Source organism: Zonotrichia leucophrys, chromosome 2, assembly GCF_028769735.1.
Source record: "Zonotrichia leucophrys gambelii isolate GWCS_2022_RI chromosome 2, RI_Zleu_2.0, whole genome shotgun sequence".
In the NCBI taxonomy this organism is placed as follows: Eukaryota; Metazoa; Chordata; class Aves; order Passeriformes; family Passerellidae; genus Zonotrichia; species Zonotrichia leucophrys.
The window spans coordinates 44,969,855-44,995,215 of record NC_088171.1 but is presented as its reverse complement, the minus strand read 5'-3'; the positions used below and the strand labels follow the sequence as shown (position 1 = coordinate 44,995,215).

At 40.8% G+C, this 25,361-nt stretch overlaps 1 protein-coding gene across 2 annotated transcripts; it reads left to right on the top strand.

Moving 5' to 3' along the window:
• Positions 1–10,205: 10,205 nt before the first annotated feature.
• Positions 10,206–18,963, top strand: LOC135443123 (C-C chemokine receptor type 5-like). 2 transcript variants are annotated; one of them, XM_064703351.1, is made up of 3 exons: positions 10,206–10,254; positions 15,276–15,428; positions 16,062–18,963. In XM_064703351.1, exon 3 carries the CDS (start codon positions 16,073–16,075, stop codon positions 17,141–17,143), a length of 1,071 nt encoding a protein of 356 aa, XP_064559421.1. In that variant the 5' UTR covers positions 10,206–10,254; positions 15,276–15,428; positions 16,062–16,072; the 3' UTR covers positions 17,144–18,963. The 2 variants fall into 2 exon arrangements, with proteins under 2 accessions (XP_064559421.1, XP_064559422.1); XM_064703352.1 differs by lacking the exon at positions 10,206–10,254 and adding an exon at positions 12,853–13,006.
• Positions 18,964–25,361: the final 6,398 nt, after the last annotated feature.

Here is a 25,361-nt window from a genome sequence, read left to right as displayed (position 1 = left end):
AGGGTCTTTAATGATTGAAAAGAAACGTGGGTCAGCATCTCAGGTCAGGTTATCTTCTCTCTGTGGCCAGATTTTGGAGTTTGGATGAAATTATTTCTGTATAAAATATTCAGTGACACTTACCATCATTTTTCCTGTAGGAAGGGACAGGCAACAGAGCTTACATTGCTTTAACTGATATTTTGAGAGGAAGGGGTAATGGAAATGTTGTTTGACCAGCCCTGACCCACTGGCACTTTCCCAATGAGCAGTAAGAGTCTCTCTAGGTTACTAGACAAGGGTCAGACTCTGGTTTCTTTCCTTTTTTTTTTTTTTTTTTTTTTTTGTGCAGCTTCTACTAAAATAATGCTCTGTGTGTGTAAGTGCAGTAGCAGAATTTAGCCCAAATTATATGTGAAGCCTTAACCAAAGGGTAAAACATGTGCTTTGCTGGGCTCACTGAAGAGTTCTCCCCCCCACTGCTGTATTTAAAATACTGGTGTTTAAGAATTCAGGAGTGTAGATCCAAGCCTCACATCCTCTGCCCAAGAACAGCCAATCTCTCACAGAGCCAGACTGCAGATTCTGAGGACACTTTTCCCTTCAGCAGGCTCCTCCTCTGTATAATGTGGCTGTGAAAAGGAATAATACGTGGAGGTATTTTGCCCCTTTTGTTGTAAAAAACAGAGACACAAACACACCCAGCATTGCCTCAAAGCACCTGTACACAGCAGAGCATCCAGAAGCATTGTGCTTCTTCTGTAAACATGAAATTTTATTTGCAATGGTTTGGATCACAAGACTTTATGCTGCTCTTCTTATATGTGATGGAAAGAATCTATGGAGACACTCAAAATGTCCAAAAATTTTTGCACTTTTACGCACCAGAAGAGTTCTGGAAAAGAACACTACGTTCTCAGAATAATAATAATAATAATGAGCTGGTAGTGCTATTTCTTCAATTATACATTTTTTTTAAGGCAGAAACTTGTCAACAACAATCTACTTTTTTCTGCAGGTGTAATAATCTTGAAATAAAGCAGGTAGCAGTTTCACTGTTTCCTCTGTTTGAAGGTTTTGACACACAGCAAAATTGGTAAAAGAAATTTTGCAATCAACTCATAACCAGATCAGTTAATTTTCATGTGCTCAGACGTTGTCAGCTGCAAATAGCACTGCAAAAGCACCAAGTCACAGTTGGGGTTAATGTCACCTAGATTTCCTGGGGCTTGATGTGATACTGTGAATATATATGCCAAAATATATAGCACAGTCTTGTTCCACTAAATTAGTAGAAATGTGATCACTGTTCAGAAGAGGAAATTATTGTCATTTGTAGAACAGATCTTCTAATGAGATGTTGCACATCCAAAGCAATTATTGTCCCTCCAGAGACCAAGCTCTATTGAAACTGTTGATAGCAGATTGCCAGTTAAACTACTGAATATCACTTTTCACATTTAGTAACACTTCCCCACTTGGTTCTGAACTGTGTTCTCTGTGTGTTCTGAAGGGCTTGAGCTTTCATCTATTGATTTTCAGCTATTGATTTTCATCTAACATGTTTCACTGACTTTTCTGTCTCATGTTTCTCTCCGTCCTTTTGTAGCCTGATGCCTGTGGCACTGTAACCTTATCCAGGTCTGACCTTACTCTACTCTTGTCAAAATGTGCACATTTTTAAAAACACCTCCCAGACCGTTACAGTAAGGGAAGCATACTAATACTGTGCAAATACTGAGCACTGACAGTTAGAAAAGCAAAATAATACATATATATAATGTGTATTGTGGTGCTATTTGTGACTCCTTCTGGCTTTTCTCCAGCCTATGATTGCCAAGTTCAGAGCTTTCACAGTGTCCCTCAGTTCTCTTCACTTACCATGGGATAGCCCAAACTTAAGAAGGTGTGAGACTGAATTTCAGATGTCCTCCATTTTGCCCACCCCCCACATTAGGGTTATGAGAAATCTGCCACATGTTTGAGAACCACCACTGAATTCAGTGTGGCAGGATACAGCATTCATTAGGAAATTCCATAATATTTCTGGGGCTTGACATCAGAGTTAAAAAGATCCAGGTAAGAAGTATGTATTACCTCCTTCTCTTATTTAGTTTCCAGTTATAAAGGATAGTTGGAATAGCTAAAATCAATAACATTGCTCATTCGTGGCCACACACTGTAACTATTTGTAGTCCTTACACCAGTACCTTGGCTACAGAAACACACCTCACACCACCTTCTGCCTCATACCTTGTGTGGGTTTTGCTCTTCTTAATTAGAAATATGTTATAACCAAAATACATTATCCAGTGCAAACTCCAAATGCTTTATTAAATTAACCCAGAAGTGAGATACAAAACTTTCTGTGGTTTGCAATTTCTGCTGAAATGACCTCATAATGCCACTGAGTTCCGAAGCGTGCCTAACTATAACTTTCTTTAAGAACCCCAAAATCTCAGAGGTCTGCTCACCTCTCTGGTTGCCCTTAGATGACTCCTGTGCCCAGCTGCTTGCTCTCGCTCTCTCTCTGTCAGCAGTTCCTTTCCTTCTCTTGGCCTGAAGAGGAGAATCAGGTGTCCTCCCTCATCCATCCCAGTGCACTGCAGTGTCAGCTGGCCAGTCCAGTCTCTCCCCCTAGTGACTCAACCTGTTCTCTTCCCTCACACTGATTCTCAAGCTAGCTGACAAACTGTTTTCACTTGTCACAGTGTCCTGACACAGATTCTCCAGGCTGTATTTTATGTCCAGAACCTTTGGCACTGATTTTTTTAAGCTTCTTTGTCAGGCAGAGAAAATGTTAGGTTATACCTCAGGAGAGACTCCCTGATTTCAGATTAAAACCACAAAGGCTGGGGTGGCTTAGACTTCTCTGAAAGTATTTTCAGTGAAATGTGTGGAGGGAGGGAAGTTGGAAGTGTCAGTGGTGAGCACCTGTAAGCATTTAATGTTTCATGCATTTTAACATATGAACAACTAGGAGATAAGAAATGGTCCCTGGACAGTGTGAAAAACAGTAATAGACAGTGAACTTCTCCAATATCCAGTAGTATTGAAAATAGTGTCACTTGATGAAGTCTTGTAAAATGGAGCACCAGTGTACAAGGTTAACTCCCCAAACAAACAAGCCAGTGATAGGTTTTGAGATTTCAGGTGAAACCAAGTGCACTTTAGGCAATAAAAATACTTTTTTTTTTCCTTAGGATTCATGTAGGTGTTTATGTAGGTGTTTATCTCAGCATACTTCAGTACAACTGAGGCAGAATTATCAGTTTTCCTTTAAATTATCTTACATAGGTTTTCGTTGAAGTTATTTTCATCACTTACTTGTGGTTTGCTTTCATCTTAAAGCTTACACAATCTTTCCAAGAAGAATGACAAAATAGTTTGCACATGCTAAATATAAAGCAACTCCTGCAATGTGATCTGAGAGCTTTACAAATACAGATGGACTTGGCTTCCTATCACTCTTGCTGGGACTGTTTTGCACAGTGGCACAAACAGCCTATCTAGAAGCATTCAACTGACTGCAGGTGTGAAATATCTCCCTTATGACAAAGCTGTAAGCTAGCTCTTCCATTCCCATTATGAGACAGCAATTAGTACTGTCTTGAAATTAAAAAAAAAATATATAAAGAGGATACAATCTACCACAGTACAGAAAATATCACAGTTATCCTCTTTTGGATCAAGGATGGAGAAGAATTTGAAGTCTGTAGTACCACATCCTCTATGTATGGTTAGTTTGCTGTGGACTGTGAAAAAAGATTTGATGGCTTATCTGAAGCCCTGTGTATTCTTCTGTTTTCTCTATAGAAGTTACAAAGGAAGTGGTCTCTCCACCCATAAATAAAACATGCCAGAAGATGACTGACACCAGATTCACTATGTGTGTAAGTTGGTGTAGTGTGGCTCCCAAGCTGGCTTCAAGCTGCTGGACTGTCCCTGGGGAGTTTTCTCAGAACACAGCAGGGTCTCCCAGGTAGGTGCACAGGAGTGTGAAGCCAGCCTCTGAGAAGACTGCAGGCTATTTGGAGCCATTTGTGTCTTTCAGGTTCCATTTCACTGATCAGTCCTGCAGATACCTGAGAAACAAAATCAGGGAAGGCTTCCATTTCAGAGATGCCAGGTCCTGTGCCACAAATAATGCTGGAATCTGCAGGCTTATCACAGGACAGGCACAAGTTTCATCAAGGGAGTGAGACACTTAGAGCTGATTTTATCCTACTCACCCCAGAATAACTAATTCTAGCATACAAATTAAGCACCTTCCCTTTCCACTCACACTAAGATCTTCATAGATAGCCTCCGCTGTTGTGATCCTCATGTTCCAAGAATCAATGTGAACACCAAGAACCAGCAGCTACAACAGATGAGAACCCTGCTCCAGCACAGTACTTTGCTTTGGAGAAAAGCAGTTTACAAACCAGGTTCCACAAATTAGTGGGTGCTGGCAAAATGGACATAATTGTACTGCTTCACCTCATAAATGTGTTAAGAAGGCAAATACAGTAATAACTGTGAAGGACTCAGAGGTTAGCCTGATAGAATCAGAGACATGATCATGAGAGAAAAGCAAAATTCTGCAGTTCAAGAAAGGCCTGGATAATGTGCATTAAATAGGGCCTGCTCCTGCACTGTGGTGAAGAGCAGTAAAGATAACCCCAAATAACCAGTCCCTCAGCTGGGAGGGTGCATTCTGCAAACTGAGCCAAGAATTGCAGTGGGGGACTGAGCACCTCAGTGTTTGTGAGGAGAGGTTCACAGATCGCATTGATACGTCCTTGTGTCATTCTTCTGTGAGTAATGCAGAATATCTTAAGAATATATAGGACTCCAAGTTTACTTACATCTCTGTTGCCAGGTCTTACTCTCCAAGGCTCCGTGAAGTGCCCCAAAGCTGTAAGGAAGTATTGTGACACCTGAGCAGCTAATGGCAACTTGCATAAGCCACCAATAGAAACTGTTTTCCTTTTATGTTCCTACCCTCCCTCCCCCACCAAAACACAGTTTTAGAACACCTGCATGGGTATGAAGATGTAGAGAAAGAGGAGGACAGGCTTTGTCACAGACATATTTTATGAAAAATCCTTCTGCTAGGATCTTTTCTCCTGAGAAGCTGAGAGGCCTCAGAAACGAAATGTAAACAATAATTATCTGCTGCTGTGGAATGCAACAGGTGCATCTTTGATTGTTTTTAATTAATGGCTAACCACATGGCTAATCATGTGGTTGTTTTTAATTAATGACTAACCATAGTCCAGCTATCTCGGACTCTCTGGTCAGTCACAAGATTTTATTATCATTCCATTCCTTTCCTTTCCTTGCTAGCCTTCTGATTAAATCCTTTCTTCTATTCTTTTAGTATCGTTTTAATATATAATTTTCTTTTAATATAATATATATCATAATAAATCAGCCTTCTGAAACATGGAGTCAAGATTGTCATCTCTTCCCTTGTCCTGGGACCCCTGCAAACACCACCACAAGGCTTTGCAGCTTTACTTCTGTGCCATGATAGGCAGCACATGCAGTTTTCATGGGCATGAGCAGAGTACAGTCTTCATAGTGCCATCACAAATGTATTCCAGCCTCTGGGTGCATCACCACCTGGGCTGGTCTTTAGATCTACCTTTGATCTATTCTTCTTCAGCAATGGGAGTAGACAGCATTACCAGGCTTACCGGCTAAAACATCACCTTGGCCCCAAGGAATGGCAAAACAAAAATGTTTTTTGATTTTTGATGAGAAACTTGATGGTTTCTCATCACCAAAAGCCCTGAAGTATTCATTCAAGTTACTTGAAAGTTTTGCCAGAGCACAGGCTGGCTGTCTGTTCTGAACTTGTTGCCTAAGGCTGTTTATATCATTAAAGAGAGCTCCCAACATTAGGTGATTCATTCCAGCCTAAGGTGGAGTAGCTTAAATCAGCTTGCCACCCTCTGCAAATACCTACCTCTGTCCCTTGACTAGAGAAGGAGCCCTTGGATTAGCTAGCCAACTACCAACTAAGGGTGGGAGAGAGATGATTCCTGCAGCCTACACCTTCCAGTTTGGAGGAATTGGGAAAGAATTCCCTACTAACAGACCTTGCAAAGGTCTGCTCTGTGCTCGTCCTTGTGCTCAACCAAAGTTGCCACATGGCCATCCCTGTAAACTTGAAGACAGTCAGCAAAAGGTCTGATGTGAGCTGCTGTGGGTGAGGGTGCTCGAGAGGAATCTGCAGCACAGGTCGCAATCAAGATATTTATTGGATTCCTCTTTTAGCACAAAAGATCTGCTTCATTCATTTAATCATAAAAAATGGCTGAGGCACTTTGGAAAATAACTCCCTCAGAATGCGCCTTCCCTCGTGCTGTCCTGCTTGGCCTGAAATTCTTGAACAGGCTTTGACACAAGGACTGAAGTCAGCATTTCTCCTTCCTTGGAAAGCCTAGAAAATGAGATGAACTGCAAGGCCATCTCTTGTCCTTGCTACAGTCTACCTGGCATATAGCTGAAGACCAGTCATTTCTATTTAGGGAATCTGGGTTGTAATATTACCAATAGTTTTGCCATTAGTGACCTGTCTCCAGCATCCCTTTTCCTCCACAGGAAAAAATACTTCGTCAAGAAAAAAGGAAAATTATTTCAGTGCCTTCAAGTGTATCCCCACAGCCTGACTTCATTGTCCACAAAACATTGTATTATTGTCACAAAAAGCTAGTCTACTCTTACATTCAGTAACTGATGGAGTAATATAAGCACATTTGATTCCCTTGCTTTAGTTCTCTCAGTGGTACTGTTGTGACAGCTTGTAGAAAGCTCAAGATGAAGTAAGACAGTTTTGTTGCAGATGTTCTTCATTCTTTTTTGATTCTTCCCTTTGGTCCAGCAGCACTTCCCTATTTCTAGAATTTCAATGGATTAGCATGCCGAAGTTTCTGTACTCTTTTCTTACTGTTCATTCTAATTTTTAATGAAGATGGAGAACCTAATTTTAAATGGAAATCTTCTCCTGGCAATGTCGCTGACTTTGGGAGACTTTTCTCCCACTGCTTTCTCTGCTTGTATCTCTTAGGAAGTTATATGAATTAGTTAATGTTTATAAAGCCCATTAAACCCATACAGGAGAGATACTATGAGTAAATTCATAGAAATTAAGTCTGAGAAATCCTCTAGTCCTTTTGCAATCACTTCTCACAGGCCATGCTTTCTAGACCAATAAACACAATTTCTTTCCTCTGGATTTCTTCGGAGTCTCAACATGGCTGAAAAAGACATTTTCAGGGGGTTCTGTCTTTTGTAACAGGCTCTATCCTCTAGATAATGATAGTAATTTGGCTACAGGTCAATATGTAGTCACAGGTGCTTAAAATTAAGTGCCTGATATGAAATGTTGCCTTTCCTTTGAATATGTCTTCTTTTTTTCTCCTGTATTTTAATCTTGCTCAAACTTTTTGAAGCTTCAGATTATTTGCATTAGCATTTTGGAAAGACACCATTCCTGATTTTCAAAGATTAGAGCAACAGGGGCTCAGGCAGCCTGAAAACACTTGTCCACTTGTCTTCAGTCTAAGCACCCACAATGGGAGCACAAAGAATTAAAATTCTTTCCAAACAATATGTGCAAAACCATGCTTTTGTCCTCAAGTTAAAATACACTGGTCAGTCAGGAGTGATTCATTCACCACCACAAGCATCCACCAAACCCATTATGCCAAACTCAAAACTGCTGTTTACCCCCCAGGTTATGAAAATAGAACAGAGGTCTTCCAAGGAAGACTTCTCCTGTGATCTTTCCTCAAACTAATTGGGGTTTGATGACTCCAGAAAGACTCTGAGCAAGGCAGAAGGAAGCCCCAGTTTCACAGGACAGGGAGAGAAGAAGTCAAGGACTAGTCAAGGACCTCTGCTATTCCCAAAAGATTACACCCATGCAAAGACCCTGGACAGTGCATTGCAAAGGAGTTTCTCCCTTAAAAGCCAAGCCCCTTCTTGGTGACACCCTTCATTTTCACCAGGCAGTGAAAATGAAGTTCTTTAGGCAGGATTTTGTATCCTGAAAGCCAATTAATTTCTTTACCAGGCATAGCAGTTCATAAAAGATGAAACATGCAAACGAGACTGCTGAGCTAGCAGCCTGTACAGTGAGTAGGAAGACATGTCCTGAGCTGTAAAAAAGAATTTCAAATTCAGGCAGCAACACAGAGGGAGATGGTATAGAATGGAAATATGTCTTGGGTCTCCCTGTTATCCACTGTGTCACTGTAGAGAAGGCACTTTCTGCTCAGGCTTGAAAGTTTTCAATGGTTTTCTGTCTGCACTTACAGCAAAATCTACACAGTCGCTTCCCTTATGTGATTCCAGCCATCACATCCCTCTTCCTGAGTGCTTAGGCACTCTTTCTGAAACAGCTTTATGAGTCTCTTTTATACTCCCTGTAACAGAGGTGATCAGGTTATATATCGCTGGGTTTATTGAAATAAATTTTTTAAGAAATGAAAAAATCCAGCTATAACTGTAGCACAAACCAGTCTTAATGATTTTCATATATACTTTAGGTAAGCACTCTACAGTCTTAGAGAGAATGGTCAAGAGCTGCTGCCAAAAGAGTGCAAATTTGAAATAATTAGCCTTGCTATAAAATTGAAAAAGACTCCATAAGGAGCAGAGAAGTGGTCATATTATTCATAAATCCTGTTTTATAATGATCTAGGGGACCCAGTGAGATGCATCCCAGAGTCCTGAGGGAATTGGTTGACAGTAGTTGCCAAGGCCCTCTCCATGATATTTGAAAAGCCATGGCAGTCAGGTGGAGTCCCAGGTGAAAAAGGGAGTTGCATCTTTTTTTTCCAGTCTCTTGGAAAAAGGGAGGTACATTGCACCTATCTTTAAAAATAGTAGGAAGGATGGCCCTGGGAACTACTGACCTGTCAGCCTCACCTCTGTGCCTGGGAAGAACATGGAACAGATCCTCCTGGGAGCTGTGCTAGAGCATGTGGAGGGCAGGGAGCTGATTCAGGACAGCCAGCACTGCTTCACCAGGGACAAGTCCTGCCTGACCCACCCAGTGGCCTCGTGTGATGGAGTGACTGCAAGAGTGGCCAAGGGAAGAGCTATGGATGTTTTTTATCTGGTCTTCTGAACAGCCCCCACAACATCCTTCTCTCTAAGTTGGAGAGAGGCGGATTCAATGGGTGAATTGTTATATAGATTAGCAAGTGGTTGGACCGTCCTGTCTGGAGGGAAGCTGTCAATGTCTCAGAGTCCCAATGGACATCAGTGACAAGTGGTGTCCCCCCGAGGTCTGTACTGGGACCAAGTGCTATTTAATATCTTTATTATCAAAGGGACTGAGTGGACCCTCAGCAAATTTGACACCAAGCTAAGTGGGGCTGCTAACACACCTGAAAGATGGTATGCCATCTGGGGGGCTGGACAAGTTTGATGTGAGGTCTAACATGTCCAAGTGCAAGGTCCTGCACCTGGGTTAGGGCAATCCCCAGTATCAGCACAGGCTTGGGGTTGAACTAATAGGGAACAGCCCTGGGGAGAATCCCTGGGGAGCTCATGGATAAGAAGCTGGACATGACCCAGTCCGGCTTCCCAGAAAGCCAAATGCATCCTGGGCTGCATCCAGAGCAGCGTGGCCAGCAGGGCAAGGGAAGGGATTCTGCCCCTCTGCTCTGCTCTGCTGAGACCCCACCTGGAGTGCTGTGTCCAAGTCTGGGGTCTCCAGCATGGGAAGGGTATCAAACTGTTGGAGCAAGTCCAGAGGAGACCACCAAGACAACCAGAAGGATGGAGGACTTTTCCTGTGAGAAAAGTCTGAGGAAATTTGGTTTGTTCAGCCTGAAAAAGAGAAGACTTCAGGGTGATTTAATTGTAGACTTCCAGTGTCTGAAGGGAGCCTCCAAGAAAGGAGAGGAACCTTTTACAAGGGCATGGGGTGACAGCATGAAGTGCAATGGATTCAAACTGGAAGAGAGTAAATTGAGATTAGAAGTTTCCAGAGCAGGTAGAAATACTTATTGACATGAGAATGGGATTTTATTGAACCAGCCAGTCTTAACCCTGTAGAGATGGAGTAGAATAAGCTGGAGCAGAATAAGCTGGCACCCATAAAGTCTTCATCCACCAGATTTGACCTCATCCTGGAAACCAAGCTTTTTCAGGGTAGAAGAAACTTGCCCCCCTTTTGCAATATGTCACAGGAAGTGCTGTTTCCTATTTTCACATAAATGTTCGTTCACAAAGAAGAAGCACCCACAGTTAGACCAGCTTGATGAAACAGTGAGTAGCTGATTTTTTTCCCTTATCTTTCCATCTAAGTGTATGTATGTTTAAGATTAATTATCTGGGTGGGGAGTCACTGTGCCTAATGACAATGGCAGTAGAGCTGACATTGAAGCAGAGATAATATATTTGGGAAAAATTGGGTCTTGTAACTAGCTAAAGCTAAATGTAAAAGCAGACAATTCAACTGGACAATTGGTGTAGAAAATGATAACCTGTTTTTGTACCAGAAACGTATTGGATCTTGGTTTTGAAGCAGTTCCAGGAGACTGATAGCTTGAAGTTGCATTCTGCTAAGGATAAAAATTGGTCAGAGTTGAAATCCTTCATGTTTAACTTAAATGCTCCATATCTAAATCACATCTTGCTCTGTCAGATGCAGTTGGCAGGAGTTCTCCATCCCTATCCTATCCTATCACATGGTTTCTCTGTATTATTCAAAGATTTAATCTGTTAAAAGTGTTATTTCATTGTAATTTTTTAAAGGGATATTATGACTGGGTCCTCTTTTTAATGTGATGTCTATGAGTCACCACAGTAGAAAGTTTTTACTCCATACCTCAGTTGATACCTTGATATCTCAACAAGATATCAGTTTTATACCCAGATGGCAATTTTTGTTAATGAGGTTTTACATTAATAAAAATCGTTAGTACTACCCTGGGATTTTTCTACTCACACACAAGAAAAGGTGAGCTCCTCTGCTTGTATATTAGCAAAAAAACTACAACAGCCTACAAATTCTTTTTAATTTTTTTTTACATTCCTGGGAGAATTGCACTGTCATTTGCCTGGAACAGCTGGCAGCAACAGAGCAGGGGGCTTGAATTGCTTGACCCTTGGAGCAATAACAGGACATCACGTGATCCTATGGCATATGCTGGCAACCTCCACTCCAAGCTATTAGCTTTCCATTTTGTACTTGAGTTCATCCTCAGAATGGTTGTGACTACAACTGCTGCCTGAACTTCTCCAAATTCAATGTTTTATCAGATACTGAAAAACCCCCAAACCACATCAGAGCAAAAAAACCCCTAACAGACATACTAGCACAGAAGTTAACTTACCCAAGAGAAGAGCCTATATACTCATTTACTCATGATTTGGAGGAAGATACTTAATCTATGTCTCAAATTTCTCTTTCTCAGAACGCTAATTTTCAGTGCTTATGATATTCTTTTACTGCACATTTGTTTAGGTAAGAACACATCCTCCTTCTTTTGTCTTGAGGCCTGAGACTGACTCTGTTTAACTGCAGAAAAGCTCAGAATTTTTGCCAGACTGTGTTTCTGGTTTAGCTGGGGAACATAAACAATCAGATCCTGAGGGCTCACAGAGAGTTAAGCCTGCACTTTTCAGCCCAAAATATATTTTACTTTCAAAGTTTTGCAGTGCAGAAAAAACCCATCAGCTAGGAGGCAAGTAATTCTGAATGTTTCTAATGCCCAGCTGTTAGAAAAGAGGAAGAGGTTTCCCAGGCAAAGTTTAATTTTGGAAGGGGCTCTTTACCCAGTCAAATCCTAGAAAGAAATCCTGTGGTCACTACCATATGAAAAGTTGTTTTTTGAGGGAAACTATCAGTTTAGAGTCTTACGCAGAGTATTTAGTTTACATTTCCATCTTTTCATTCATCTTTCCTGGTAACTCAGGAAAAGTTCTTACTTTTATGCTTGCTCCCCAAGCAAGTGCAGGTGTTTGTGCATAGATTTCTCTGCACTTTTGCTCCTCCTAGAAAGTCAAAGGCAAAGTTAAAGAGGTAGAGCAGGAAACACTGGGTACCCTCTTGCAGAGCCTGCTGCCAGAATATGTGGTATTATTTTTTGTTATTTAAGTTTCAGTATTACTCAGTGTTATGTTGCACTTCTCTCTCTTCAAAAATGCCCTAGATGCTGCTGACACATACTTTTAAGCTGACTACAAGTCATTAAGCAATTTCTTTTTCTGTGTGCCAAATGTTGGCATTTGTGAAAGAAGGAGAGTGAGGGTGAGGGCAGTAGCACTGTGTTACCTGCTCATACATTTCTAAAGAGAAATCTTTTCTTAAATTGAAAAAAGATGAAGGGAATTTTAGGAAGGTCATTTGGTTTTGAGATAAGGAGCTCTATTCACGCACAGATGCTCTTGTAAGTAAGTTGTAGTTACTACGAGTTCTGGTTTCTGAGGGGAAGCTTTGTCCAAATCCCCTCTAGACCACAGCAGACTCATTGGGCTGTGACAAATGTCATCCCTGAATAAGTAACTGCAGCAACTCAGGAGCTGCTTTGCTTCAATGACATGACAATATCCTGTCTGATAATCCTGCCAGCACCTAGACATCTTCTAGCTAAAGTGACACTGTAGATAGCAGCTAATGCTCAAGAGCTTATGAGGCTCCTCCCAAAGCAGCCAAAATACAGAAATCTGGAAAGACTTCAGGGCTGCACCTTCATTACAAGAATCTCTGATATTGCCGTAAGTGCAGCTTTGTTAAAACTTAGAGAAATGAAATTACATTTATTTGGGCTCACAAATTTACAAGTATTCAGCGAACCAAATTTTATCTCATCTAAGATGTAATTCAATGTTCTTTGCATGAATTTTTTTTTTCAGGGTCCTGGTATTTGGCCCAATGCTTGGCTAAACCTCTCTGTATCCAGCTTCTTTGGCAACTCAGAACACAACCAGTCCTCCAAGGGGAAACAGCTGTAGCCTCTTATTGGACTGTTCATGAGTTTAGATACTCTTACATGGTTAAACACATGATAAATTAGTAAGTTCTCCTCTTATATGTCTACCTTAACCTTGGCATGTTGCCTACTTTTGCAAAAATCATTCAGAATTTCTGTTAGCAAACAAAATTACTCTCTTCATGCAGAAACAGTGGGATTGTGGTCAGAACAGGGGGCACTGATGGCCACATGCAGTATAGAAAATTCAAATAATTAGGACTTTCTGAATATTCATGTGTAGTTTTGGACAGAAATAAAAGGAAATGAAATAAGTAAATACAAGTTCTCAAATCAGAATTGCTCCAATTATGTTTGAACAGCAGAAGAGCAGAGATAAACCTGGAGATCTCTTTGCTGTAGCACACTTATTTCAGAAGACATCTAGATAATCTAAGAGCCAAAACCAGATATCATGTCAAGGGCTACAACTTCTGCAGAAGATGCTTCTTTCTGCACAAAAATGAAAATGGGAAATATGATTAGAGATAAATGAAAAAAATTAAAATCAAGTGCAACCAGTAATAGAGTTTTTTATCCAAGTCAGTTTTCTAGAGTTCTTTGTGATTAACGCTGCTTGTGTGCAAAAGAGAAACATTTTTTAAAAAGCATCTCAGAAAATATTTGCAATATTTTTTGCTTGTTTTGAAAAGGAGGACCATACAAATACTGTGAGATTTCCTACCAGGTCAGAGCCAGTGAATAAAACAACCTCAGCACAGTCTGTCTTTCTAGGGTCAGTGTCAGTTGTACAGGGCAAGAGCTAATATGTGATGGTGGGAAGGTGAGCTTGGTCTGCCTGAGATGGACTTACATTTCTTCCCAGCAGCCCTTATGGTGATGTCTTTTAGGTTTGTGAGCACAGTTGAGACAGGTGACCCAAAGTGACCAAAAGGATATTCTGTGCCATAAAACATCACACTCAGGAATAAAACTAGGAGCAGAGGGAATTTTTTTCCAGAGTAGGTATTGCTCAAGGACTGCATCTGCCTGCTTGTTGAACATGGCAAGCACTCCTCTCTGTATTTATTACCTCTTGCAGGTTTTTTTCAGTTTAATTTTATTTTCAGCTTTTTCTCAACCTGCAAGTTTCATTTCTTCAGCACTTCTGATCCTGCTGTGTGGAAGTGAGTGGGTTGACCAGATGGGGCCTTAGTTGCTGGCTGGGCTCAACCCTTCACAGGACACAAGGCTTGGACAGCAAAGGAGACAAATCTGTAGGGAGTCAAACTTCAGTTTTGTTGCTCCCACAATTATTTCCTCCTGGTGTTACTACTCAAAATAAATTCCAAACTTTGAAGAAAATAAAAGTTACTTTCTTTTTATACAGATACAAAGATTCTACAAGGCTAAGTGCACCAAGGCAGGTTTAGATCAAATATTAGGAAAAAATTCTTCACTGAAAGGGATATCAAGCTCTGGAACAGGTTGCCTGGAGAAGTGGTTGAGTCACCATCCCTGGAGATATTTAAAAGCTGTGTAGATGTGACACTTAGGGACATGATTCACTGGTGGACTTAACAGTGTTAAGTCAATGGCTGGACTCAATGATCTTAGAGGTACCTGTCTGTCATGAAGTGTCTGATAAAAGCAGTCATAATGGCACAGGAAGACAGAGCAGCCCTTTAAACAGACAGCAAGTAGCTCTCTCTGAGTGGCTACCAAAGGCGTTGATTGCATTTCCTCATTAAGTGAGCAGAGAGCACTTTTAGTCCTTCTGACACTTCACAAAATCCTCTGCCCAGCTTCTCATGGGACACACAGGAATTCTTCTGTATTCTTCTGGGGTCTGTGAGAAGACAGTAGTCCTGAGCTTTTCAGAGATCAAGTTAAACAAATCTATGCTTCTGCATCTGGCTCACAGTCCTACCAGAGTCTTGGGAAAAGGGGAGGCTTTGGGTATAGGGGAAGTCCAGTCCCTCCAACCATCCCAAAACCAAAACAGAAGGGACAGAGGGTTTGCACAACCCTTGCACTTCCTCATTGTTGCCTTACTGGAAACACTGACTGACAAAGGGTGAAGAACAGCATCACATGAAGAACTGTAGTGCACACTCTTAGCCACAGCCATATCGCTGCCTTTTGCCTTTGTGCCCCCTCCAAGACACTCTACCAATCTGAACTTTGCAACTCCTGAATAAGGCTGTAAACAACTACTGAAACAAGGAATCAAAACTCCTTACATCCCCAAACAGCAGTGGAGAGGCCTTTCAGCAAACAGGAAGATGCCACAACAGAAACAGGTATTAGAGGCCACTCCAATGGAAACTCTTTTGCATAGTTTGCGAAGGTCTTTGTCTGTTCTCTCCACAGGACCATGAACCAATTTCATTCCAGAAGTAGCTGAAACCAGCACGCTTCCACTGCCTACACCTGCCCTAGGCTCTGTGAAAGACCCAGTGTTTGCCATTTTAACCCAGATCAACACTGCCAACTTTCCACTCTTCAACACCCACAATAGCACAGGTAGATATGTTTAATACTGTCCTACTTCCCACAGGCATTAAGGCTCCCAAAATGTCACTTGAAGCAACCCAAGGAAGTGCTTGAAGTCAGCTGTTTTTCACCCATTTCACAGTGCCTTTGCAGGCACGATTTACACCTGACCAATGGCTGGTCCTCCATGGGTAAGGGCTACAGGATGGACCAGCATGATGAGCAGGTAGCCAGATCCCAATGAGAAGCAAGACTATGCTCTGCAGGCCAGGCACAGTGCTCTCCTTGCCTTCCTGGCTTTCTACACTCCTCTGGAAAGCCGCTGATGAGAACAAGAGCCCCAAACTACCCACAACTCATAAATTCATCCATCCTCTCCCTCTGGATCAGGCAACTGACAGGCTCTACTGAGGAGGAAAAATGCACATGACAGTGTACACATGGGAAACGACACACTTCCAACATGCAACAGTGTGACTCCCCAGATGTATAGATGGGTTTCCTGGGAGCTGTGCAATTTCATTCTCTTTCACACCTTGACATTATAATGCTTGTGTGCTCATCAACAAAACTCATTTCAGATGAGAAGATCACCATGTTTCATTCTCTTCACTGCTAAACTTGGAGATTCTTCTAGTTTAATGGTCTTTTATTCCTTTCCAGACCAATACACCATGGGAAATGAAACCACAGACTACATGGACTGGTCAGTGACAACAGAAATAGACTATGGCGATTCGGCACCATGCATGGGAACTGAGGAAAAGCACTTTGCAGCAAAATTTTTGCCACCTCTTTATTCTTTAGTGGTGATATTTGGCCTGACAGGCAACCTGCTTGTTGTCCTTATCCTGGTCAAATACAAGAGGCTGAAGAGTATGACTGACATCTACCTGCTCAACTTGGCAATTTCTGATCTGCTGTTCGTGTTTTCTCTCCCCTTCTGGGCTTATTACGCAGTTCACGACTGGATTTTTGGGGAGGCGCTCTGTCGAATTCTGTCAGGTGTCTACCTCCTTGGCTTCTACAGTGGCATCTTCTTCATAATCCTGCTGACCCTGGACAGGTACCTGGCCATAGTGCACGCGGTGTTTGCTTTGAAGGCCAGGACAGTTACCTACGGCATCCTCACCAGCGTCGTCACCTGGGCTGTTGCTGTTTTGGCTTCTGTGCCTGGGGTACTATTTCAGAAAACTCAGAAGGAAAGTATAGGCTATACATGCAGTGCTCATTATCCAAGTGATTCCATGATAAATTGGAAGTACTCTTTTATTCTAAAGATGAACATCCTGGGACTTATTGTTCCAATGCTCATTATGATTTTCAGTTACTCACAAATTCTAAAAACATTGTTGAGATCCAAAAATGAGAAAAAACAGAAGGCAGTCAGACTTATTTTTGTAATCATGATTTTTTACTTCATCTTCTGGACACCATTCCATATTTCTTCTTTTTTGCATGCATTTCAAAATCCACTATTCACCCCAACTTGTGAACTTCAAAGTCAGCTGGAGAAAGCAATTCAAGTTACAGAAACAATCTCAATGATCCACTGTTGCATTAATCCTGTGATCTATGTATTTGTTGGAGAAAAATTTAGGGCATATCTTTATATCTTTTTCCGAAAGCAAGTTGCACCTCACCTCTGCAAAAAATGTCCAAGTCTGTATCGTGAAAAGTTGGAAAGAGCCAGTTCCACATTCACACAATCCACTGCGGAGCACGACATCTCTACTGGACTGTAAAAGTACATCAGAACATTAATTAATAAATTTTGCATCACTTGCTTTGCCTTAAGGAGTGGCACATCCTTAAGGCATCCTGGGTCACATCAAGATTTAAATAGGGCCCAGACAAATATGATGGTGCTTTTTTACAAAAATCTATCCACTGAGGTTTATTGAGAGGGGAATACAATATTGACAAGTCTAAGGGGTAATAAGATCACAAGATCCTCCTGGGACCATTTAACTCAAGAATTTTTTTGTTCTGCCAATAGTGCAGTCATTTTTAAACATAATCCTTTAACAGCTATTACTAAGTTATAGCATTTTGGTTTTCGCTTTTTAATTTTATGTCTGCCATATCACCATTCAGTTGCTTTTTTCCAAATAGTGGTTTTAATCAGCAACATTGTGATTTTTGTGGGTGCAATTCTTCAAGCAAGTTTACTGACTGTACAACAAGACAATGATGCACTCCTAAAAAGTGTGAGCTTGCTTCTGACAATTCATATCCCTCCAAGAAAAAAATAAAACAAAACTAAACTAAACCAATAAGGGCCCTTCAGTAAAGATCTGCAAGACCTGAATGAAAATTACCTTGGTGTGTGAAATGCAAGTTTCTGTATGATCAAAACATCAGGACCCTCTGAAGGATGTGAGCACAGTACTGAGAGCAAGCCTCCCTAGTTCTGGACAGGTAAATCATGTGCAGAAGAAGAGTTGACACAGCAACACATTACACTGGTGCTCAGGTTAGGCTCCTGCATGGGAAAAACATGCTCTTCACATGCACAGCAACTCTCCCTTTTGGGATACGCTTCTAGGAAGACAGTGGCCTTGGAACTGCAAAATCAGCCACTTCCAGACAAGGCATATCTTCCTACCTTCCCGGGAGAAGAGTGCCTCTTGCCAGCTGGTGCCTCAGTGAGACCTGCATGCTGATTGAAGACTCGAGACCCTTGGCCTTCTGGTGTACAACGGCCATATATTTATTCCACCATTGAGAGCTTCCCTGTAAAAGAAAGGAATTCTATGGACATGGAGTTAGCAAAGAAGAGGAAGAAGGAGCATAGTAGAGAATTTCCTACTTCAAACTGTAAAGAAGTGCAGGTGAGCACTCCTTACGCAAGTGAGCTGGCCTTCTGGTTTTTTTCCCTTTACTTTGGAAGGGCACAGCTCATGTGTGCAAGGACTTGCTCATGAAAATCTGGAAGGGCAGGTTCAACTAACCTCCAGCAAGGACACCAGAGGGAATTCCATGCTACTTAAGGTCAGGCATGTGATGTAGATGCCTGAATTAACAGCAAATCTCTTCAAGGTCCCTCAGTGGTCAGTAGAGAATAAGAAGTGCCTGAGCCAGAAGCAGTCATGGGATTTAGTCTCAGGGGAAGATTAACTGTCCAACTGTGGAAGGAACCTGAAAATGTCAGCCTCTTAATTTGGCTATCAGATGCCTTAATCTAGGTGGTGCAAATATTCTTCTTGCTATTGCCTTAAAATGCCTGGGCACTGCTTCTGTTTGTTAGCTTTTATCCCATCAGCTATTGTATCCTTGTGAGGTTAATAGCCACTATTAACCTCACAAGGTTATCAAAGACCAAACTATCCTCACAGTAAACTTTCTGGTGTAAAAATAGTAGTTTTTCTTTCTTTCCTGCTTTCTTTACTGAAACAATGTGAAAGCACCTTTTTCATTTTAAAGCATAAATTAGTTCAGTGCAATACAAATCTGACTGTAACAGTGATATTTCTATTGCTGTGTTTAACTGTAAATCCTTCTCTTGTTGGAATTAAATTTCTTCCTGTTTTCATGTTAATGCAGTGAAATTATTAAAATCAGTGTCTGGAAATCGGTGTATACTCATGTTTTCTTCTGTAAGCAAAAGGGCATTGGCTCTGCTCTCAGAGTGGAGATGAGAAAAAGACAAATGGGCACTTGCAATACCACACTGCAAACCAAGGAAACACAGAAGTCCAGAAGATTTTGCAGCTGGCCCAGCTTTTATCCATCATCAAACTTCAGAAGAGGGACATACAATAGCTTTGGAAAAAGTCTGGAGCCACAAATTTTAAATTAGTGACATTTGGAGAAAGAGGTTTGTGTGCGTTATAAACAGAGTGGCAATAAAAGATGTCACTAAATTAACATTGGGATAAAACCAGGATTCTCCATAGATTCTCTGCATCAAATTATAGATCTCCTTGCACCATATAGACTGATCCCAGATAAGCAGTGTGCCTGTTGTCCCAAGTTTTATGTGTAAGGAAATTAAGCCGTCAAAGTTCAGTATCGAAATGTGCTTCTGCTTCACCCTGCCATTCTCCCTGCTTCATTATGCCCATTCCTTTTTTTTAGCCTATTATCCACACCTCCTTCTCTCCACTGCACACTCTTCTTATCTATCCACCACAGGATAAGCAAAATTCTATAACCACTTCCCACTGCTCTTTTTTTTTTTTTTTTTAAATCTGATTCCAATCTTCTATTTTGTGCTGTAGGAGCACAAATAAACTAAACTTAAACATTATGCTGTTGTTATGTGCCCAAGCAAGATAATCCTTGATTCTTCATTGCAGATTTGCACTGTGACATGGCCCTGCATGATAAGAAACACTTACAGTTATGAAGCTCCAAAATAAACATCTGTCCTTCCACTGAAAATTACATGAGGGATAAATAAAAGAATATAAGAATAAATTTACATGGTATCTTGTTGCAGTTAATTAGAAACAAGGAAAGTGCCAGGAGAATAACATGACACTGACCAGGTTAAACAGCACAACAGGCAGATACTCCTCATTTTGAAATTTAATTTTGCTGCTGTTTTCAACTGCTGATGCCTACTGCCCTTCACTAGGAAGTGTTTAGTGTGGTCACTGGCGCCTCAGAAGCAACACTCCTTAATAAAGTAATAAAAAAATTAAGCTAACAGAGGGAAAATTCTGATGAATTTAGAATATTTATAGCAACCAGGCCAGAACAAAAGGGTGCAATATGCTTTGTACCCATATTTTGGTGACACTTCCCTACTAGGAGCTGTACTTTATTGAAAAAATTGAATAGGAGGATTTAAAAAAAAGATGTTGTAGTTTGTGTCACTGCCAAGATGTTTTGTGCGTCTGGTGACAGCAAGAGCAATGCTAGTTTGAATGTTTGAAGTCTGGAATGACTGATGCTGGGAAGGTGGGACCCCAGCACTCAGAGAGAAGAGGGCAGCATTTTTAGAAACACAGTTTTGCCAATATGCAAAACTGCACAAACCTCCAAGTGATGCTCAGCTCTCCAGAACTGTCTACAGGGTTGTGCCAGTAGGATGCTACCCATACAACACAACCTATCCTGATACCAGACTTTTTGGATGGAATGCAAACCAAATAGATGGAAGTAAAAGAGCCATCTGGACACAGCTTGCAGGGACACTAATATAAGGTATGGGAAATTACAGACTATATCTAACCTTTGACTCTTGAAAGTACTTTCTGGTTTCTAAGGGCTGGCATTGTCCTGAGCATGGATTCTTTCACCTGATGTGCAAGCAGCCAATTCACACATGCAGTTGAGATATTTTTTTCTTTTATATCTGGGCAGAGATGGTTGCTAGGTCATGAATCTGCAAAGTTAGCACACCTTCAAAATGCCAGGTGATCATTTTTATACACTTTGAACAATAAAAGATTGACATTTCCCATATATGTACCAACCTAAAGCTGAAGTCCTTGGCTTTGCAGTCTCTGATCTTCATTTAAGGGAGTGCACACTTCCTTCACTCTGCCTGCCCTTTGAAAAAGGGGGTTTTGTGAGTAAGAGGCAATCATAGTCATAGGCAGGTATTTAACTCTGTTAATGACTTAGCAAACTTCTTTGGCCTTATCAAAAGTTTCATTTTCTTTGTAGCTTAAATTATAGTGTCCTCCTGTTCTTACTTCTCAGGTTTTAGATTTTGGTTCCTGCATGTTTGGTTTCTCCTTCACTTTTCCTAAGTTCTTTTATTTATCCTGTACTATACTTCAGTGAATTTTTCACTCTCTCAAGCTACTTTATTGCCTTACTGGCATATACTTTGTCATCAAACAGACTCTGTTCACCCTTTGTGTCACCTAGTTTTCACTGGGAAGAAATTTGGTGTGTGATTTTCCCAGCCTGCTTGATAAAAGGTCCAGGATTTACAAGTACACAGGAGGAGCATACCCAATGCACGGACAAGATAGCCCCAAAACACCAAACTCTAGACCTAGAATATATGTACTATTAATGTACCTGAAAAAAAACCCAAAGTGTGTGAATTAAAGGCCTGTGTAAAAATTAGATTCTGAGAGATTAAATTTTGTGAAATGCAAAATTGTGGAAATGCAAAATTGTGGCCCAAAAGTAAAAACTATTTTATGCTTTACCTACAAATTGGTAGAGCATACATAACAAACATGGATAAAAATAATAGAAGGAAGCAACGTTCTCTTCCTTGCTGCATAAGGAAACATTGTTCAGTAAGAGCAGCTTGGAGAAAGCCAAAACAAAAATCATATAATGACAATAAGAGATAGGATGTATAATGACATATGTGACAGATTTACAATGAAAAAAGAAAGAGCATAAAAATAATAGGTGAAAGAGCCCCCAGCCCCTATTGATGTTATAGACAATAAAGAGCAATGTGAAGAAACGTTCATCAGCTTTAGAAATGCTTGTGTCTTCCAGAGTTTTGTTTTGTTACCTATTTTCTTTTACACCTATGTGTGAAGTGTTTTGTGTTTTTTTCACTAGTCTCTATGATAGAAATCTTAGGGTGTGGTACATCGTGCTTTCCCCCTGTTCTCCTCAAAAGAATACATTTCACAGATGTTAAGATTGGGTGTGATTGTGATGGTGGCTCAAATGATGAGTCACCAGAACCTGAAAGCCCAAAAGAGAAGGCTGATAAGAAAAAATAGCCTAAGCAATAAAGTAGTTTGAACTGGATGTTTTTATTCAGCCTCTTCAAGACAAAGACATTTGCCACTGATGAAAGAAAATACATGCTAATACTAACTTAGTTTGGACACAGATGTTGTAAATAGAACAAGTAACAAGGTTCATGTAGTTCATGTTCTGTTGTCTTCATTTGACCTCTTCTCCAGACGAAAAGGATTAATCTTTGCTGTAGCGATAGACTTTTAATGAGACTGCTGTGCTCTATCACACTGTGTATACCCAAGAAAGGCATTTGTCATTCTGTCCCAGGATTCCTTCTTCCCCCCAGCCTTTCTTCTTCAGGTGCTGCAAGTTTGCAATAACTTGAATGGAAAATGTAAGTTGAATTTTCAAGTTTCTGTACCCATAATTACACTTGATGACACTTGTGTATCACAGTGGTATGTGAGGTTTTGGCAGTCCTAGTAGCCAGTCTGGTACCAGTGTGAGTCTCACATGAATTACAGCATCTCCTCTGGGAGTGCCATATCACTCAGATACTGACACTTCAGTGTGGTGGGCTGAGTGCTGTAAAGATGAATCATGCAATCAAACATTGGATAGGAGAGACTGACAGATGCAGCTTGGCTTGACAGTCAGTGTACATGGCTGCACACTTGCTGAGTGCCTCAACTTGAGCACCACAGATGGGGAATGCACCTCAATTCCATTCCAGGAATATCTTTATGGAGGGAAGGAGCATCACACCATTAAACACAACTCCTACTCATCTCTGAATGAAAACTATGATAGGTAAAATTCAAAGCTATATCAATCCACTGAATCATTACTTTTGTAATTAAATGGCTTCAGTTTCTTGGTAAAATGATAAGGTTCAGCGTAGGTAAAAAGTCTTAAAATCCACTGGCATTCATGACAAGCAGCAGCGCCCTTATTCAAAGAAATGCTTTCAAGGGATTGAGAAAAGCTGAGAAAAATCTGGCTTGCCACAGTGGATGTGTTTTTTGCATTGTCCATACCTGTGTTCACACACACAAGATGGAGGCAGCAGAGAAGAGGTGAGAGAGCATTAAGATGATCAGTCCCAGATTAGTGTGTTGAAGTTTCAGACTGGATGGGAGACCAATTCCTGCAGGAAAGATCTTGTCCTAACAGAACTGATAAAGGCACATCACCCAATGCCCCACAAACTGCACAAGGGCATTGGGCTTGCTCCCAGCCTCGTGCAAAGCCTGACCAAATCTGGCCTCCCAGCAGCTCTGCTTATCTGCAGCTGGGGTAGAGCTAATTGTAGATATCCTGCAGGTGCTGGCAGTAAAGCCACACAACCCAGGACTTGGGCTGCCAAGTGCCACAGCAGTTCACACTCTGGAGATTTTCTCATCCAGCTGTAAGAGGCAGCTGGTGAACAGACCCTTTTTCAGCTGTTAACAACCGTGAGTGGCAGAGGCCCCCTGTTGGTGTGCAGTACTCTTCATCAGTAAATAACATGCCACACTGTGCTTGCTGACCAGACTGAGCTATGGGAGCTAAAAGCTATAATCAACAAAACACATTAATAAAGCCAATGAATCCATGGGAACAAGGGAATTTTTTCTGAAGACCAGCCTACCACAGGTCTTATTTTAAAGCAGTAGTGGTAGTTGATCTTGTTATTGTTAGTCAAAATGCTGTAGACAAGTTTTGCAGGAGCATATTTTAGAATTAAAAAGCTTGATAAAAAACAGGCAAGTCCAGCAACAGGTTTAAGACTGTTTCCTCTGTTCCTGTGATGTGAAATTATGAAAGGGTTTAGAGTCTCCAGTGGTTAAGTAACATATAGGAATCAATGCAATCTTCATGAAGAGATACTTAAAATATGTATTAATTTTAGCATGTAGATTGTTTAGAAATTATATATTGAAAAAGTGATTTGACACAATACCTTGATTCAGAATTATAAGCATTCAGTATGAAAGCAGAATTTTTTATCCAGGAAAGTTAGGCAGTAATTGGAACTTTTTTTAGGTGTAGTGGAAACAGTATTAGAAGCAGCTATTTCCACTGACTGTGTAGGCAGTCTAATATAGTCAGTCCATCAACCATGGTGGGGTGAATATACCTTTAGAATACCCTTCAGGGGGCTTTAATTTTGATCCTAAAACTCCAGCCTTTAAAGAGCTCATTGGAACAGCTGATTAGGGAAGGAAGAGAAAAATTCATTTGTACTGTGGAATAAAGATTAGTCCTTGTGCAAAGAAGGGTTGACAAGGGAAAAGAGAGCGAGCTTTTCACTCTTTACTGTCTCCCCACAGATCTGAGGGATAACTCAAAAGTTGTGATTCCCTTGACTTCCATTAAGGAATGGCAGCATCCAAATAAAGATATCATTGTGCTTTTAAAATCTTTTAAGGATACCAAGAGTCAATGCAGAAAGGCATCCCTCTATAGCCTTCACTGATGGGATGAGATCCTCCAGAACCCTACCAAGAGATGTCAGTGTGAGGCAGGGGGTGGTACTTCACCAGGTGTCTTCTCAGGGGTTCTCTCTAAAGGGTTCTCTGACGTTTGGTCAGGCACCATTCCCTTTCTTGCTTTCTGTATTTTTCCTACATCCTTTGTTATTTTTTTGATGTCCAGGAAGGATCTAGAAATCTGCTCACAGTGCAGTTTCAGTTTAAAAGTCAGAGGAATCAGCTTCGAGGAAGGAAATTGATAAGAGATCAGATTTTATCAGCTTTTCTAAAGTTTAATTCCAAAACATAAGTAACAGTGATGGTTTAAAAGATCAGACTTTAGTTCTTAGTTCTTAGATCAAACTTTAGCTTTTAGTTCACTACACAGACTAAGTTACAGACTTATGAGAGGGGTAAAAATAAAAAACATAGTCCAGAAGACAAGGTGAAAGAAAAATAGGATTGATCAACTATTCTGAAACATAAGGACTGCGACTCAGAGCAAGACAACAGAAAGTGCAGGTAATTCTGAATAGATGCATAAACTTTATTCAAAGGCTCCACATTTTCTTAAAGGACAGAAAAAACATAAAAGAAATGTAATGACTTAAAAATGTAAAGGGCTGAATTGCATGTAAATTGCTCTTGATTCAAACAGGTTAGCTAAAAGATAAAATAATTCTATAAAGCCTTTTTCTAAAACTATAGTGCTGGGTTGTGAAACTTCAACTCCTAGGAGGATCCTCTAGAATTTCAACATATCTGCACGCCTCAAGGGTTAGAAAAGTAACATCTGATGACCCATTTTTAGAAAAAAGAGAACCAGAGAACTGCTCCTTCATTTTTTTTACATGAGAATAGATTTTTTTGCTTGAAGTTTTCAAACTGATACATC

Bases quoted from the DNA above. Each gene is read 5' to 3' on its own strand.
- LOC135443123 (XM_064703351.1), top strand. From the start codon at position 16,073: ATGGGAAATGAAACCACAGACTACATGGACTGGTCAGTGACAACAGAA.